General features: G+C 42.5%; 2 protein-coding genes across 2 annotated transcripts; both read right to left on the reverse strand.

Moving 5' to 3' along the window:
* Nucleotides 1-8,999: 8,999 nt before the first annotated feature.
* Nucleotides 9,000-10,503, reverse strand: LOC143553156 (GRAS family protein RAM1-like). Its single transcript, XM_077043198.1, has one exon. The coding sequence runs from the start codon at nucleotides 10,413-10,415 to the stop codon at nucleotides 9,000-9,002; it is 1,416 nt and encodes a 471-aa protein (XP_076899313.1). The 5' UTR covers nucleotides 10,416-10,503.
* Nucleotides 10,504-16,308: 5,805 nt separating this feature from the next.
* On the reverse strand, nucleotides 16,309-17,906 carry LOC143553170 (seipin-1-like). Its single transcript, XM_077043210.1, has 2 exons — nucleotides 17,474-17,906; nucleotides 16,309-16,596 (listed from the first exon to the last, which is right to left on the reverse strand). The coding sequence occupies exons 1-2, from the start codon at nucleotides 17,876-17,878 to the stop codon at nucleotides 16,441-16,443; spliced, it is 561 nt and encodes a 186-aa protein (XP_076899325.1). The 5' UTR covers nucleotides 17,879-17,906; the 3' UTR covers nucleotides 16,309-16,440.
* Nucleotides 17,907-18,204: the final 298 nt, after the last annotated feature.

Here is an 18,204-nt window from a genome sequence, read left to right on the forward strand (position 1 = left end):
GATAAGGAGGAGCTAAAAAAGACTAAGGAAACTGTTGAGTTATTAAACTCCCAGGTTCCTGTCCTCGAGACGTCTGTTGCTGGCCTCGCGCAGGATCGCCAATGGCTGGTGTCACAGGGCATAACTCGCTGCGCTTTGGCGATGAAATATTCCGCCGAGTTTCAGGCCCTTGTGATGGACTGCAATGCCGCCGCGCGCTTGGTGGGCCTAGCTGAAGGGTTTACGGATGGGTATGACTATGGCATGTTGAAGAAGAACCCATCCGAGTACCCTTACAAGAGCGACGCGGCCTGCGCGGACATGGCCGCGGTGGGGAAAAGTACATGAATACTCCCATCCCCATCCTTATGCAGGTACCTTGACCTTAATGAGTTTTACTTGACTAATTTTTCCAAGTGTTTTGTACTCAATACTTTTCTAATGATTTTGCAGATAGCTGCGCTTGCTGACCAGCCCGACCTCGGCGCGCTAAAGAAGTTGCTCGATGAATGCGAGAGGGCTGGTGGCGATGATGGTGGCGCGGGGGATGTTGCCCCTGCCAGCGGCTCTGGCGCTGCGAATAAATCTGCTCCTGCCACCGTCGTGATAGAAGACTCCAATGAGGAGGAAGAACTTGACTATGGTCAGTTCGGAGATGAGGAGCAGGCCGCGTCAGATGCTGCGGGAGATGATGAAGGTGATGAAGTGGCTGACGTCGACGTGGAGACTTGAGAAGCCCTTCATCAAATTTTACATATTTAATTTTTTATACTTGTAATTTGTAACTCATCATACTTGTAAATTTCAATCCAATGGAATGAAACTTGTTTTCTCTTTTTCACATCTTGCGCATTTCCATTCATCTCTTCATGTTTGCTTGTATAGATATAAGATATGCTTGCACGTTAAAATAAGAACAAGGTTGTAAGGAAATTATTCACTTAACCTCTGTTCTATTTTGTTTGTGGTTTCGCAGTATCTTGTTTATGCTGACATGCGCGCTAACTTTTCATTATTTCTTTTTTTTTGCGCGTCGTTGTCGCGCGGTATTTATATGGAAGTATGAGTTTAGCCATTACATGTCAGCGTGTGTTACTCAGATATCCACTATGATTCCGCGCGAGACCTCGACCTGAGACCTTAACATGATATGGCATGTACTTTGCCTTAGTTGTGTTTAAGGATTTTTATGATCAGGCTGCGCGGGATGTAAGATGGATGTTTGTGAGTGTTTTGAGCTAAGGCTCTTTGTTTTGGGCTAAGGCCCTGACGTTTTTAGAGTTAAGACTCATTAACGTGTTTGAGCTAAGGCTCGTAAGTTTGGGCTAAGGCCCTGGCGTTTTAGAGTTAAGACTCGTTAACGCGTTTGAGCTAAGGCTCGCGCATGTATGTTTTGCTTCGCTTTATTTTGCTTTGAAGTCAATATAGTGTTGTCATATTGTTCCAAATTAATAAAGGAAGTGTGAAACATGTATGCAAAGGTAATAGAACAAATATTGAAAGATAGCGCGAATCATCATTCATGATGGCTTAAAAGCCTTGATTACATATTTGAACATTTACATGAAGCATTTTCTAAGCTGTGCTGCGTTCCACGCGCGCGGTATCTTTTTGCCATTCAAATCTTTTAAAGTGTACGCGCCTTTCCCCAAATCTTCTGAAATTTGATAAGGTCCCTCCCAATTGGGGGACATTTTTCCTGGGGGTATCGCGCGGCTAGCTTCATTGTTTCGAAGGACAAAATCATTTTTCTTGAAGTGGCATTCTTTAACGCGCTGATTATAATATTTTTCCAGCTTTTTCTTGTATTTGGCTTCATTGATGATAGCGGCTTCTCTGCGCCCTTCAAGCAAGTTGAGGTCCAATCTTCTTTCGCGCTCGTTATCAGTCTTGCTCATCATGAGTACCCTATGGGATGGGCATCCAATTTCTGCTGGGATCATAGCCTCAGTCCCATAGGTTAGGCTGAACGGGGATTCGCCATTGCTAGTTTTGCTTAATGTCCTGTGCGCCCACAGGACATCAGGTAACTCTTCGACCCAAGAATGGGATTCTCCCTCCAATCTTTTCTTCAGCCCATTTAACAAACTTTGATTCGCGCGCTCCACTTGGCCATTCCCTTGAGGGTGGTAGACCGAAGTGAAGATTTGGTTGATGTGCAGTTCTTTGAGCCAGCTGGATATCTTCCTGTCAGTGAATTGTTTGCCATTGTCGCTCACAATTTCCATAGGAAGGCCAAAACGGCAAATGATGTGGCTCCAGATAAATTGCTTCATCGCCTCAGCTGTGATTTTTGCTAGTGGCTTGGCCTCAACCCATTTTGTGAAATAGTCTATCGCCACTACCAAAAATTTCACTCGCCCTTGCGCTTGCGGCAGGGGCCCCACAATATCAATGGCCCATTTGTGGAAAGGCCATGCGGAGGTCACTGGAATCAAGTTGTTCTTTGGACGCATGGTGTTTGGCGCGTAGCTCTGACATGCCTTGCATTTTTGTATTTCTTTTAGCGCATCCAAGTACATGCCTGGCCAATAGTAGCCCGAGCTCATTGCCTTGGCAACCACCATGCGCGGGCCAGCGTGTATGCCGCAGATTCCTTCGTGAATCTCCCTAATCACATAGCTTGCTTCTTCAGCATCCAGGCATTTCATGAGCGGTCCAAGATAAGAGCGCCGATATAATGTACCATCAAGTAGTTCATAGTTCTGCGCCTTGTGTCTTATCTTTCTCGCCTGTGCGCGATCATCCGGTAACGTCCCCTCCTTCAGGAATTCCATTATTGGAGTTATCCAGGATGAAGGGGTTGTATGAATTACAAGGACCGATTGCGTTTGCACTGACGGGTTGCTCATCACTTCCACCCTGACATCTTTGCCAAAGTGATCAAAATTAGTTGATGCCATCTTACTCAACGCGTCAGCGGACTTGTTTTCGCTGCGCGAGATGTGTATGATTCTGAAGAAGTCAAACTGCTCAACGAACTTTTTTGCCTGCTCTAGATATAGAGGCATTGTGTTCTCCTTGGCGTCATATAGGCCGTTGACCTGAGCAGCTACCAAGTAAGAATCAACATGGGCCTCTAGCCTTTTAACTCCAAACTTGCGCGCAATGCGCAGACCAGCCTGCAGGGCTTCATACTCAGCCTCATTGTTGGTACTCTTGAAGTCCAACCTAATAGCATAAGTATATTCATGATTATCAGGGTCCACCAGTTTGAGGCCTGCGCCGGACCCTTCGCTGTTGGAGGCTCCATCAGTGAATAGCCTCCAAACATCTTCTTCATCATTTGCTCGCGGAGGGTCTACCTCGCGCTGAGCTTCTTCAATCTTTCCCTCTGGGATTTCCGTGATGAAATCCGCCAAAACTTGACCCTTTATCGCTGGACGGGGCTTATAAGTGATCGTGTGTTCACCTAATTCCAGCGCCCACTTTGTCAGCCTTCCGGATAGCGCAGGGCGTCGCAAGACTTGCTGGATGTTGTAACCTGTCAGAACTTCAATCGGATGACCATTGAAGTATCTGTGAAGCTTGCGCGACGCGTGTGTTAGTGACAAAACTAACTTTTCCATGATGGAATAGCGCGTCTCAGGGTCTGTCAGCACCCGACTCACATAGTATATTGGCGTTTGGATCCCCTTGCGATCCACCAATAATACTGCGCCGATGGCGCGGTCTCCAGCTGACAAGTACAATGTAAGGGTTTCGCCAGGAAGTGGAGCTGTGAGCGCGGGCAGCTTTATGAGACATTCTTTTATCTCACTGAAAGCTTGCTCAGCCTCAGGCGTCCACTTGAATTGGCTCTTCTTCAAGCAATTCCTCAAAGTGTTAACGAATGGAGTAGATTTGCTGGCGTGGTTCGCTAGGAACCTGTTGATTGACACCAATCTACCATTCAGCTTCTGAACCTCTTTCATGGTGGATGGTGAAGGCATGTCAAGGATGGCTTCCACCTTTTCAGGGTTCACCTTGAAACCATCCTTAGTGACCATTACACCAAGAAATTTCCCCTCTTCCGCGCCGAAAGTACATTTGCTCGGGTTGAGCTTCATGTTAACTTCCGTTAGGCGCTGAAGAGTTTCCTCGATGTCTTTGAGCATTTGTCTCTCCTCCCTGCTCTTGATCACCAAATCATCAACGTAGACTTCTAGATTTCTTCCGATTTGTTCACTGAAAACCGAATCCATAAGTCTCTGATAGGTTGCGCCCGCATTCTTTAAACCAAAGGGCATTTTTGTGTAACAAAAAACACCCTTGTCGGTTCTGAAGGCAGTCTTGTCTTCATCCTGTGGTGCCATTTGAATCTGGTGATAGCCTTTGTAGGCATCCAGGAAACATTTGAGATTGAATGGCGCCACGGAGTCCACCTTTGCGTCGATGTTTGGGAGGGGGTAACAGTCTTTCGGACATGCTTTGTTGAGGTCCTTGAAGTCAATACACATTCTCTATGACCCGTTGCTTTTCTTTACCATCACAGGATTGGCTACCCACGTCTGGTATCGGATCGGGCGAATGATGTTTGCGCGCAACAGGTCCTCCACTTGCTCATTCATGGCCTTCGCCTTTTCATCCCCCATGATTCTCTTTTTCTGAGCAATTGGCTCCACCGACTTGAACGTGTTAAGAGAATGTTGCGCCAAGTCTCGCGGGACCCCCGTCATATCGGAGTGTTGCCACGCGAAAACCGACGTGTATTTTGTGAGCAACTTTTTCATTCTCAATCTCGTTTCGTCTGAAATGGTAGCGCCAATTGTGACCGTTTGCTCTGGGAATTTTGGGTTTAAAATCCACTTCTCTGGCGCATTGTCAGCCATTGGAAGTTTCATTCTCCCTTCCCGCGGCGTGCTTGTCACTGCGCACAAATGATCGCGGTAAACAAATGTTACGCCTGTTGGTGTAGGGAACCCCAATGCGCCGTGCGCTGGCGACGGTACAACATTAAATTGGGCAATCGTTCCCCTACCCAGGATCATATTGTGGCATGACGTGGTGGGCAAGACCAAGAAGTTGACAACTTCGGCTCGCTTGTGCTCATCATCCCCCATAGTTAGTTCAAACTGAATCTGGCCTAGGGGATGTATGATTTCATTTGAGACACCACAGATTGGTGCGTTCACAATTTCGAGCCGCGCTTGGTCTGCCGGGTCTAACTTTCTGAAACATTGCTCATACATAATGTCAGATTCGCTTCCAGTGTCCACCAGGACCTTTGACACTTCGTAATGAGCGATGTGTGTGGTGATGACGAGAGGACTGCTTATTGAAGGGCCTCCCCTGATTCTTGGGAAGATGACTTGCTGCTCGCGCCAATCTCCGTGGATTTGCGCGCTTCTCTTTTTTGACGTCTGCCCTTGTCGTCCCCCCTCAGCCACACAGATTCTTTTGTATTTCTTACTGGCAGAGGCTCCTTCCGGTTGCTCATCTTCTATTCTTTGGTTTTTCACCAAGTGAGCCAGCCTGCCAGATTTTACATCCTTCTCGATCGCATCCTTTAAATGATGGCATGCGTCGGTGTTGTGGCCCGGGGACCTGTGAAATTCACAATATTTGCCACTGTTTTGCGGTCCCTTGTAGTGTAGCTGCTTGGGGGGCTTGAATTGGACATTCTCAGTACTTAACACCTGTGAAGGTGTTTTAGTGAGGGGTGTCCATATTCTTGGCAGAGGTCTGCTAGGATCTCTGCCGCCCTCCCTCTTGTCACCCTCCCCGCGATTACGAACTTCTTTTTGGGGCTGGGGTGATTGTTTTTCCGCGGAAGAAAAACTTGTTGGCTGCAACCTGGACCATACAGAGTTCTGTTTGGCCCTCTTCTCTTTGCTGCGCGGTGATTCTGCCTGATGCGCTCTTTCTCTTGCCCTATCTTGGGCAATCTGTTTCTCATTTCTCGCGAAAACTCGCGATGCCTCCATTAACTTGGCCCACGTGGTGGGCATACCATCTTTGCTTACGAGAGCCCGGCGGAGTTGATCACTGCGCGCGCCTTGTATAAAGGCCACGCGCAGGAGCTGCTCAGTTATACCCCCGATTGCCAGGGATTCCTGATTGAAACGAGTGATGTAATCTTCAATCGTTTCATCATTCCTGCGTATGCAGTGCATGATGTCATCAGGATCGCGCGTGTGCCTGCGCTGCTGTACGAAGTGGGCTTGGAACTTTTCTAATAGTTCCTCGAACCCATCAATTTGCCCTGTCGGCAAGCTCTCGAACCATACCCGCGCTGCGCCCGTGAGGCAGCGAGCAAACATATGACACCATGTTGGCATCGTCCAGCTCTCTAGGTTTCCCGTGTTATAGAAACCTTGCAAAAAGTCATCTGGATCTGTTGTGCCATCATATTTGCCCAGACCACTTGGCATCTTTGTCTTGTGCTGGATGGGAGCCTGCGCGATGCGCGCAGTAAACTTTGAGTGTTTTACCAGGATGGCTGGTCTGTAGGGCGTGGTTACGTCCACTTGCCCTCTGACCGGTGGGCTGTACGGCATGTGCAGATCCAGATCTGCTCTGGCTCCAGGCGCCATGTTCACAGGCGCGCGGAGCTGTGAGCCTCCTGCATGAGTATCCCGTGTCTTCCTCATGCTATGCACTTCTTCATCACTGAACTCAGTGTGTGCAGTGTGAACAGAATGTCCTTCTTCCGGCGCGCGCGGCCTCTTTGTAGTCTGCTTATCAAAAGCTTGCCTTTGTGTTTGGTCGGCTAGCTTCTTCTGCTTGACCAATTCGTTGTACTTTTCAATCAGACGCCGCTGCTCGTTTATGAGCCATTCATTCGGATCATTTGCTTCATCTTCTGGACCCATTGGTCCTTTCAGCTTCGCGCCGGCCATATTTTGTAACGTGAGATCGTCTGGAGGAGTTTCAGTCTGGCCGTGAGGGGTTGTGACGAAGGGACGGTTGCTGGTGGTACGCGTAGAATCACGCGGTACCCTCAGAACCTGCTGTCCGTCGTTAACACCCTCACGTTCAATATCCTCCAGAGCTTGATCAACGTTACGAACGCCAGAAACCATGGTGATTGATTTTTTTTTTTTATAGATCTGATGAGATCTGATTGCCGTTTGTAACAGTAGATGGCGCCAATGAAGAAACGTGGATCTACTCACTGGTAGCAGATCTACTTTCCTCGGGTGTGATTATACTATTTCACCGATGGTTCTTCTGGGTCTGTGTTCTTCCACCTACAAAATGAACAGCGCCGTTACTTACCCCTCAGAAAGGGACAGAGGGGTCCTCTTTGGGGTAACCCTCCGGCGTGAGAATCAGTATATTTGTGGAGAAGATAATAATGTGTGTCAGAGAATCTCAAGAGTATTGCTGAATAGCTTAATCCCTCTGATTGTGAGACTGTCTGTTTTGTATGTAACTGACTGTGAATGAATGTGATTCAATATGATTGAATGTGTTATCACTGCTTGTAACTGTCAATGATTGAGTATGAATGTGTCATCAAAGTGGAGTTGATGCTGTATTTATAGTGCTAGGGTTACCACCGGTTGGGCTCAACCTCGTTGGCTTCCTCCAATCGCACTGCGCCACGTGTCCTCTGGGACACCTGGCGCTTTCTCGTTGGTTGTAATCACGTGGTAACACATGTGTCATGCTGAGTTGTCGACCTTTAATTTGGCAGCTGTCAACATCAGCATATTCTTACTCCTTAAAAAGATGCCTTCTGGAAGGTTGTCTGACGTGCACAATCAGGGTTGCCCTAATCCTGATTTGGATAAGGACGAGGTTGATTATGCGCACGTGTGATATGCGCCCATCCTGAGGATGCGCGAGGTCTTCTCTTTATTCTCACGCGCAGATATTTCATGCGCAGATGTGATATGCACGAGCATGTGATATGCGCCGCGCGCTGATGCGCTGCGCGCATATGTGATGCGCGAGCATGTGTGTCTGGGCAGATGTGATATGCACAAGCATGTGATATGCGCCGCGCGCTGATGCGCCGCGCGCATATGTGATGCGCGAGCATATGTGTGCCTAGGCATATGATGCCTGAGCATGTTTTGTATGCGCCATGCGCATAGGTTTTGGCTTTGTGCCTTCATAATGTCTTTATCTTGTGGGTTGACCCGCCTTGCTCGGTGTTGAGACGGGTACATACCTCTTCAGAAAAGTTAAATGAATTTGTTAAAAAACAGAAAATTAAACAGAAGTACATAAATAATTGAAATTACAAGAATAATATTTAAAACTAAGAAAAACAAAGATTATGCGAAGATAGAATTGTTAAATAATGGTATGAGAGAATTGTAATTTGCGTCTATGTATTTAGGTAGCAGGATGCGTTCTATTACAGAAGTTTTAATTGATTGACTCCTTGTAATTTTTGACATGAATCATGTGTCCCTTCAAAAAGTACGTTTTTACTTAGCACCTAGCATTTTCACTTTCTCGTTGAACGTATGGCGACGACATGTTATCGCTATAAGTGACAGAAAGATATATTATTTGTTTCAAATAGCGACGGCAGTCGTCACTGAAGGTGATCTATGCCGACTGCCAACGACATGTTGTTGTAGTAGTTATAAGGTCGTCATTATAGAATAACTTTCTTGTAGTGTAGAGTCTAGACTAGACTTATTAAAGCTAAAGACCTTGAGTCTCTAGAGTCTAGGCCTAGCCAACTTGATTTAATAAATCGATCTAACAATCGTTAAAACAGCTGGATGAGCAACGTTCATAAATTGAGTTCCTTGCAATAAGTAACTTTTTCTTCATTAACCAGTAACTTTTTTTAGGTAGGGTAACTTATGTAAATAATTAAATAAGATGTAGGAAATAGGAATAATGACTTTTCTGTTAAAACAAACAAATAAATGGATAAAACAAGATTGTGTCCGGTAGAAATAATCAATGGGCCATACATAGAAAATCCTTTTTGAGCAAAGCTTGAAGATTCTTGCAACATCAACATGGAAGACAAAAATATTAAGATGTGTCACATACACACTCCGGACCCATATTATCACACTTATAATTTACAAAGTCAAAAACAAAAACTACAAGCTGGATAAGGTTGATCATATTCCTCCTGCACATTGCCATGCAGATGCTGTAATCAGACATTTTTCTTGCCAAGCTAGAGATATGGCATTGCCTTCTTCTCTTTCGAAGGCGGTAAACCCTCTGTTTTCACCACCATACTGAATCGGACAGTAAGGGCTATTGATTTTCAACAGGAGCTTTGCTTGAATGATGGTCTTTGAACTTAGACTCAACCCTTCAAATCCATGACCCTCCATCCTTCCTTTCCATGTTTCCATCCTTTCGAAGTGTGGCGAATTGGACTCGTCGTTATCAAAGTCCATTAACCGCTTTATCTCTTTGCCAAGATGGTTCTTCTCAATTTGTAGCCTTTGTGGGCTGTCAAGAGGAAGAAAGTCATCTAGTGTATCAAACATGGCTGCATAATAATGCAAGAACTCGATGAATCTTGATAGAAATGTTCTTGGGCTGCTACCGCCTTCTTGTTCAATCAAAACTATGATCGAAGGGTTCAGCATGCGTGTGGATCGCAACAAATCAGATATGCGTTTGAAGTGGTACAAGGAATTTAAATAAAAGACTAAGTTTACAACAAGTGTCTCGTTGTTCCTCTTTCGTATTGATTTTAATCCAAATTTTGATCTTAGGATCCCTTGGAACTCAAAGCATAAGTTCCTAAAGGTTTTCGCAAAACCAACAAGCCTTGCCTTAGTCTCTTCAAGTTCCTCCAGGGTTTTTCCAAACCCTGTGATTCGAAGAGACACACGGTTTCCATTAGTGGCCTTGTCTGAAAGTGACTGCATTAGGGAAGGCCACTGGAAACCGTAGCCTACATCGAGATCAACCACATGTAATGTATTATTATTATTATTATTATTATTATTATTATTATTATCGTTCTCTTCCCTTTCAAATGCTTCTAAGATCATTTGGTTCGCAGTAAAATGGGCAAACTGATAATATGGAGACACTTTGTAGAGTTCTATGTATGACAAGAACTCGTCTTCGGGTGTTGGTTCCTTCATTATCATCTCGTGAAAGGGTGACCGATGTGTGAGAAGCCTTGCCACTAATCCATCGGCAAAATAAGCTGCCACCCTTTGCACGGAATCACCATTTAAAGATACATTTTTATACAGTTCCCTTAGATTCTCGATTGCTGAATCGAGTTTCATCTCTTCGAGAGAAGTAGCGGACATGAGCAATAAATGGATCAAATGGAGGCCTTGTCCATCTTCGCCAATGGGCGCCGCTTCTCTTCTTTTGTTTCCTTTTTTCAACATCATTTCTCTTGTCTCTAAAAGATTAAACATCTTTCCTTCATAGACTCCATTTATATCCAACGACTTAAAACTTTGCCTTCGTTTTCTTTTCAGCTTTCTCTCGCGGCCAGAATCGATCATGATTGCTAGCCCAAAGCTTAAAAGACTATCCTCTTCTAAGTCCTCCATCAAGCGCGCTATATGGGTACAACAAACTACAAAGAGAGATGGAAATAAAGAAAGAAACAGTAATGGAATTGCGAGGTATTACAGAAGACGAATGATCGTTTATATAAAGGCTGAAGAAACGTGGATTGACTCACTGGTAGACGATCTACTTTCCTCAGGTGTGATTATGCTATTTCACTGATCGTTTCTCTTGGATCTGGGTTCTTCCACCTACAAAATGAACAGCACCGTAAACTTACCCCTCAGAAAGGGACAGAGGGGTCCTCTTTGGGGTAACCCTCCGGTGTGAGAATAAGTATTTGTGGGAGAAGATAATAATATGTGAGAGTAAGGAATTTGGAGTGTATTGCTTAATAGCTGAATACTCTGTTATTGTGTGTTGTCAGATGATATTGGATGATACTGGATGTCCTCTCCTTGTGGAGTTGATGTGATATTTATAGTGCTAGGGTTTCCCATGATTGGGCTCAGACCCAATTAGGGCTTGGTTGGCCTCTTCCAGTTGCTTTGCGCCACGTGTCCTTTTGGACACCTGGTGCTTTTTCATTGGTTATAATCACGTGGTAGCACATGGGTTTTGCTGAGTTGTCCACCTTTCATTGGCAGCTGTCAACATCAGTATATTATTATTCCTTAAAAAGATACCTTCTGGAAGGTTGTCTGACGTGCACAATCAAGGTTGCCCTAATCCTGATTTGGATAAGGACGAGGTTGATTATGTGCATGTGTGATACGCGCCTATCCTGAGGATGCGCGAGGTCTTCTCTTTATTCTCACGCGCAGATGTTTCATGCGCAAATGTGATATGCACGAGCATGTGATATGCGCCACGCGCGGATGCGCCACGCGCATATGTGATATGCGTGAGCATATGTGATGCCTGAGCATCTGTGGTGTCTGAGCATGTGATGCATGAGCATATGTGATATGCGTGAGCATATGTGATGCGTGAGCATCTGTGGTGCCTGAGCATGTGATGCCTGAGCATATGTGATATGCGTGAGCATATGTGATATGCGCTATGTGCGTAGGTTTTGGCTTTGTGCCTTCATAAAGTCTTGATTTCAAGCGCGTTGTCTATATCTTGTGGGTTGACCCGCCTCGCTCGGTGTTGAGGCGGGTACATACCTCTTCAAAGGCCTAATACGAATAGAATCTTCATTGAAAGCTACGACAATTGCTGTAGCCAGGTGTTATGACATGCTGTTACAAAACTTACAATGAAAAGATATTGTCAACTTGAGTAAGAATAATTAGTTTTAAGTTATGCTTCGGGTAGATCAAGAAAGGATCTTTAGATGCCAAACTAACCATGAACTTATGTTATATCCAAATAATTAATTAAAGATGCTTGAATATTATATTTTAATTTGCACTACGGCGGTATCTTTCTTTTTCTTTTTTCCTTTCCATCAAATTCTCCGAGCATTTTTCAACTCATTATGTCATTTTCAAGCAACTGGAATATGTTACAAATTTGTTTTTTTCAACGTACTAGATTAGATCACCAAGGAAGGATCCTTAAATTGCTTCGGGTAGTTCAAGAAAGGATCTTTAGATGCCAAAAGTATGAGGAATCTAACAAACCAACCTAACCATCAACTTGTCTTATCAGAGTTGTTATGACCAAACTTTTTTTTTTTTTTTTTGGAACTAGGTGGTTTGTAGAAAAAGTCAGGTTTTTTTAGATGGGATGGAAACTAATCACATCTAAGTGGCTTGTTGTCACGAGCAGCGGGCTTTTACTAATTTAAACAAACCAGCACCGGAAAGCGTGGAAGTTCATAAAAAGTAAGTCTGCTATCTTGGCTGGTGAATTTCTCATGCTATGTCAAATCCGAAGGGTGTCGCCTAATTGTTGGTAGAGGGTGTGTGAAACTAAAAAAATGACCTGAAATCGAAAAGAACCAAACCGAAACAAAAACCAAAGGTTTGGTTTCATGTTGTCATAAAATCGATGGTTACGGTTCGTATACGATGAAAACCGGACAGAAAAAAACCAAACCATTGGATTAACCTTTTTGTTGAATGTATATAATCGGTTAACTTTTGTTAAGTGGGATGGTAGTAAATCGTCATGAATGTTTGTTATTAAATTCATGAGTTTTTATCTTTGATTTTGAATGTTAAGTATCTTTTATTATCCCAAAAAATTTAAGCCCATGTAGCAAAGCGGAATAAACCAAAACCGAAAACGAAAAACCAAAAAATTGATACATAACGGTTTTGAAAAATCCAAAAAGCGAAGTTCGGTTTTATCACAAAGTCCACCCAAACGAACCGTACACACCCCCAAATTGCTGGTTTACTGTAATTAGTTGAAGTTCGTTGGATCACCTAGATGTGATTGCTGGTAGAGGTGCACAAATCGGGTTCAAATGGAAAACCCGAACCGGTTCCAAACCGGTTTTTTTACACCTGGTTGTAAAATGGCACCGGTTCAAATCAAGAACCGGTTCGGTTCCCGACCCGAACCGATGCCCAGATATGCGAACTTTTAAGAACCGGGTAGGGTATGAACCGGAACCGGTTTTACGTAAAAACCGGTTCCACCGGTTTTTTTTGAAATTTAAAAATTAGAGCCGTTAGGAACCGGTTCCAACGGCTATATAGCCGTTTTTGACCGTTGGAACCGGTTTTTTAACTATAAATAGGTTATTTTCTTACTATGAATAGCAAGGTTTGTTTGTTTACTTGTTAAACCACTTCCAAAACTATAAAACACACTCCAAACCACAATTAACCTTAAACCGACAACAAATGGCAACCAATGATGACGTTGTTATGGTGATCGAAACAACAAGATGCCCCGATGTTTGGGTTCATTACGATTTGTCTCATGACCGACTCACATGAGTTGGCACGTTGCAAATATTGCTCGAAGTTTCTTAAAGCAGGGTCCAACTCGACATTACGAAAACATACGAATAAGTATTGTCGAGAGAAAAGAAGATTGGAAGCTAAAAAAAACGGAAGTGGGAGAGTCGTCCGGCTCTACAACCCAAAAATAAGTATTCCCGGATTAAAACGACGGACTTTGTTTTTTATGTTTTAGTTGTTATGTTTAGTATCGTTTATGTTTTAATAATGTTTGTAATAGTTAGTTTTTAAATAAATAAAATGTTCGTCGTTATTAAAAAAGTAACAAAAATTAATCATGAGTAACAAAAGTAATTATAATAAAACAAATCAAAACTAAATATTAGTTGAACAAGTTACAAATAATTTTACCAAAACAAATAATTACAACTCTTCTTCGTCTTCATTCTCGTCTTCACCCTCGTCTTCGTTATCGGAAGAAACCCCGTCCTCCGCCTCCTCATCATGAATATGACGATCTATTGGTATTTCGTCTTCAAAGTTCGCCTTGTGTTGTACACGATCCACCGCATCCAAGTGGTCCTTTAGGCAAATGCAAACCTCTAGAGACTCGGGAGTTAGTTTTGTTCTTCGCATAGATAACACCCTCCCACTAAGAGAAAAAACCGATTCGGAAGCAACCGTTGAGGCTTGTACGGCAAGCAAATCACGAGCCATGGCGGATAGAATGGGAAATTCGTTTTGTTTACCTTTCCACCAAGCCAACAAATCAATATTGCGAATTTCGTCGACCGTTGCGCCCTCAACATAGTTTGCTCCACTATATCGACCAAGTTCGCTACTTGGTGTGTTTCCTCTTTGCCTCTTAGATGCCGATTCACGAATCCCATTCATCAAGTTTATAAGTGGGTCATTGCACGGCCTACCAGTTGTTTTTTTCACAAAAGACGATCTCGTGCTTGGACCATACATTTGAAAATAATGGTCATAAAGGTCTTGAAGGTTTTTGTTGAACTTGTCCTTCGCTTCCGTCGACAACTTCGGGTCAATCTCGTGCATACCTAAGTTGTCGAATATTTCCTCAATCGCTGTTTCAACCCCATTAACATTCCAATAGGGGTTTAATGCGGCGGCACAAGTAAAGACCGGCGGTATGATTTCAAAATATTTTATGAACTTTTCTTTCATCACCGCAACAATATTTTCGAAGAGTTTGTTCTTCTCCGCAAAGCTTTTAAAAACACAAGACATATAGTACAATTCTTGCAAAACCCAACAACTAGTAGGGTAATAGACTCCCGATAATTTTGTTGTTGACTTTTTGAACACATCAAGATATTCCAACAAATAACCGACTTGGACCCAAACACTTTCCGGAAACATATCGGCCTCGCGTTGTTCAACAAGATTGTTATGAAAAGCTTGTAAAGTTTGGCGTTGGGCAAAAGCACACTTTAACATATGACAAGTTGAGTTCCAACGGGTTGGAACGTCCCAATTCGGCCCCAAATACTTTCTTTCAACCGACTTGCAATAGTTCTTATATTCAAGATGTCTTCTTTTACCACTTTTGAAGACATCTTGTAACATAAGTCTAAAGTATTTTAAATCATCACAAATGTGTTCATTGTCAAGACCTATTTGAACAACCAAGTTGATGATATGTGCAACACATCGGACATGAAAAAAATCCCCGAAACAAGGTAGTGAATATTTAATGATAAATTTTTCAGCCGCCTTAGTATTGTTTGAAGCGTTGTCAAACGAAATCGAAAATATTTTATTTCTCAAGTTGTAAGTCGTTATAACTTCATCAAGTAATTCAAACAATTTTTCGGCGGTATGTGGGAACGGGAAGTTTTCAAAAGCGATGGTGCGTTTCATCAATTGCCATGTCACCGGATCAACCCAATGAGCGGTGACACATATGTATGATTCGGGCAACCCGTGTGGTGCCGACCAAACATCGGTAGTTAAACTAACCATGGCTTCTAAAGAATGAAAAGACTCGATTAACTCTTTTTTAGCACACTCCCACAACCTGATACAATGACGTCTTAAGGTAGTACGACTTACATGTGTGTATCTCGGTTGTAGAGTTTCGCGAATCAACGACGTCAACTCCGGGTCATCAAAGTGGTTAAACGGCAAACCTCGTTGAATAACGAACTTTGCCATTCTATCTTGAACTTGAGTCGTGTTGTAACGAAATAGTGTACCATCTTTACCCAAGTCAATTTGATCGGTCGCGCCAATCCCTTTCAACGCCTTGCAATATGGCTTCTCGATGTGCTTTCTCAAAGTAGAGTTGGAATCGTGCTTTAATATTGAACCACATAGTTTGCAACGAGCCTTTTGATAACCTTCGTCATCCACAATCAAATCCCAATTCTTCCATATGTCTTGGTTGCGGTTATGGTTGACTACCGTAACAACCCTTGGGTCCTCCGTAACAGGAACGGGGGCAACAAAAACACTCTTCTTAGCCTTGTTGTTAGTTTTTTTGATGGGTGCCATAATAATATTTAGTTGGATGGTCGGGTAAAGGAACGGGTTTGCTAAAGGAGTAGTATTTTAGTTTGTTTTTGAGTTTGGTGGTGAAACAAGTAATGGAAACAAGTTATATATAGGTTTGGGCATCAAAAACCGGTTCCAACGGCTATATTACCGTTGGAACCGGTTCCAACGGATCTATTGTCTCAAAAACCGGTTCCAACGGCTAATTGGTGTCTAAAAAACCGGTTCCAACGGCTAATTGGTGTCTAAAAAACCGGTTCCAACGGCTATATTACCGTTGGAACCGGTTCCAACGGCTAGTTTGACTTTTGTTTGACCCTTCAAAAAAAACCCGTCGGAACCGGTTTTTCCGGGTACTAACCGAACCGGTTCCAATTAAGAACCGGGTAGGAACCGGGTTGGAACTGGTACTGACATACAAATAGGAGAACCGGGTACGATTTTCGGGTACAAAAATACCCAAACCGGGTATTGTTCCAACCGGGTTGGAACTGGAACCGGTTCCGGTTCGGTTCCACCAGTTAGGTTCCGGAACCGGTTTTTTTGTGCACGGGAGTTCAGAGCTCACGATTAACTTAGCTTCGTACACTTGTGGAATAAAAGGTGTCCCGGCCCTTGGAACTAAAGAAATCTTGATGAACTGTGTCCGGTGGTAGTACCGTTCTTTATATTTTAGGAGTGGCACATTTCATGTTTGGGTCTCGCTTGTGATCCCTAGAAATAATGGAACTGCCATGACAAATGTCTGCATTAGTCGAACCGGACGGCTTCTGAATCGTAGCATGCATGGGCGGCTCGAGCTGGTTATAACTTCACCGTTCATTGACAAAGATTCTGCAACTACCTAAAAGACGACATTACACTTGAATCATCAATAACATTGTTACTTGATTATTGTAACCGACAAAGAATAATAACAATGAATATATGAAATTTAATAGTACGTGTACCCATATATGAATCAAATTAATCTACCATTTCGTAAGTAAAACTTGAGATTTCAGTTTTTGAAAAGAAAACAGAATATGGAGGACTAATTTCCACTTAATTACATAAAACAATATTATTTATTGTTATATTGATTAGTTTGTACATTTTACTAACGGGTATATCAAATAAATTATGGGACTAATAAACTACATAGATTATCGGACTAATAAATATATGAAAGTTAGCTATGTGTTATATCTGTCATTCTCCATTCTACACCATTGTCACCACAACGCAATCTCACCATTTTCTCCATTATTCACCTCACCGTTCAACCTATATTATACCTATAATTCTTCATTCATATTTTTCTATTATATATTCTATGTTATACCTATAATTCTCCATTCATATCTTTCTATTATATATTTATAATACTAAAAATAAAACATATGTCAGTTAACTTATGGATGAGAATAGTGAGAATGGTTCCTAATATTGTAACAAACCCATCTATGAATCACAATTTATCAATTCATAAAGCATTATAGCTATGAGGCTAATAAAACTAGAGATTTTGGTGTCTGAAAAGACAAATAAATATGAAGGATCAATAATTTCCACATAAACTATAGAAAACATGATATTCCTATTACTGAATATGTTGATTATTTTGTATATTTTAATAAGGGAATTTTATGTTATCTAATAAATTATTGGACACGTTCATTTTCTATATTACACATTTCAAATTTCATCTTCATTTATTTTACACAACTAATGATTCATACCTGAAACATCCCAATCTCTCGATTATAATCCGATTCCGGCATAACGAAAACCAACCGAACATGACACGAATGTCCAACGGGCACACTCTTGACCAGCTTATCATACTCTTCAACTCCAAAATCCAAAACAGCCGAAGGATGAGCCTCTCTATATTCAAAATACAATCTTTCTTGTAAATGCACCGGTTCTTCCACCATGAACCTAACCAAACCCAACCCCATGACCATGGACAACAACATCAAAGTCAACAAAGCCAAACACATGTAAGCAACACCAACTAACCCCACTGCTGCTTTCTTTAAGAGGATGCTGCTTGATGATCCATTATGATCTGCCGTTGGTGGGATGGAGAAGAAAGAGAGTAGCCAGTTTGATATTGGTTGGTGTTCCTGCGGTGGGCTCATTTTGGGAGTTTGTGAGCGGTGTGGTGTGGTGTGGTGTGATAATAATAATAGTTGTAAAGATGAATATGTACAGGCAAGCGATGTTATGAGGACTGGTGGCATGTTGTTGTTGAATTCATGGGACACGTGCTTCCTTTATGTTGCTTTTTTAAACACACCTCAAATTTGTTATATATTATATTGAATTTCGAGAAGTTTATAAATGGAAAAGTTAAATGAATTTGTTAAAAAACAGAAAATTAAACAGAAGTACATAAATAATTGAAATTACAAGAATAATATTTAAAACTAAGAAAAACAAAGATTATGCGAAGATAGAATTGTTA

This window comes from Bidens hawaiensis, unplaced genomic scaffold, assembly GCF_021521415.1.
Source record: "Bidens hawaiensis isolate Kalapana, Puna unplaced genomic scaffold, B.hawaiensis_p1.1 tig00017157_1, whole genome shotgun sequence".
NCBI classification, from domain to species: domain Eukaryota; kingdom Viridiplantae; phylum Streptophyta; class Magnoliopsida; order Asterales; family Asteraceae; genus Bidens; species Bidens hawaiensis.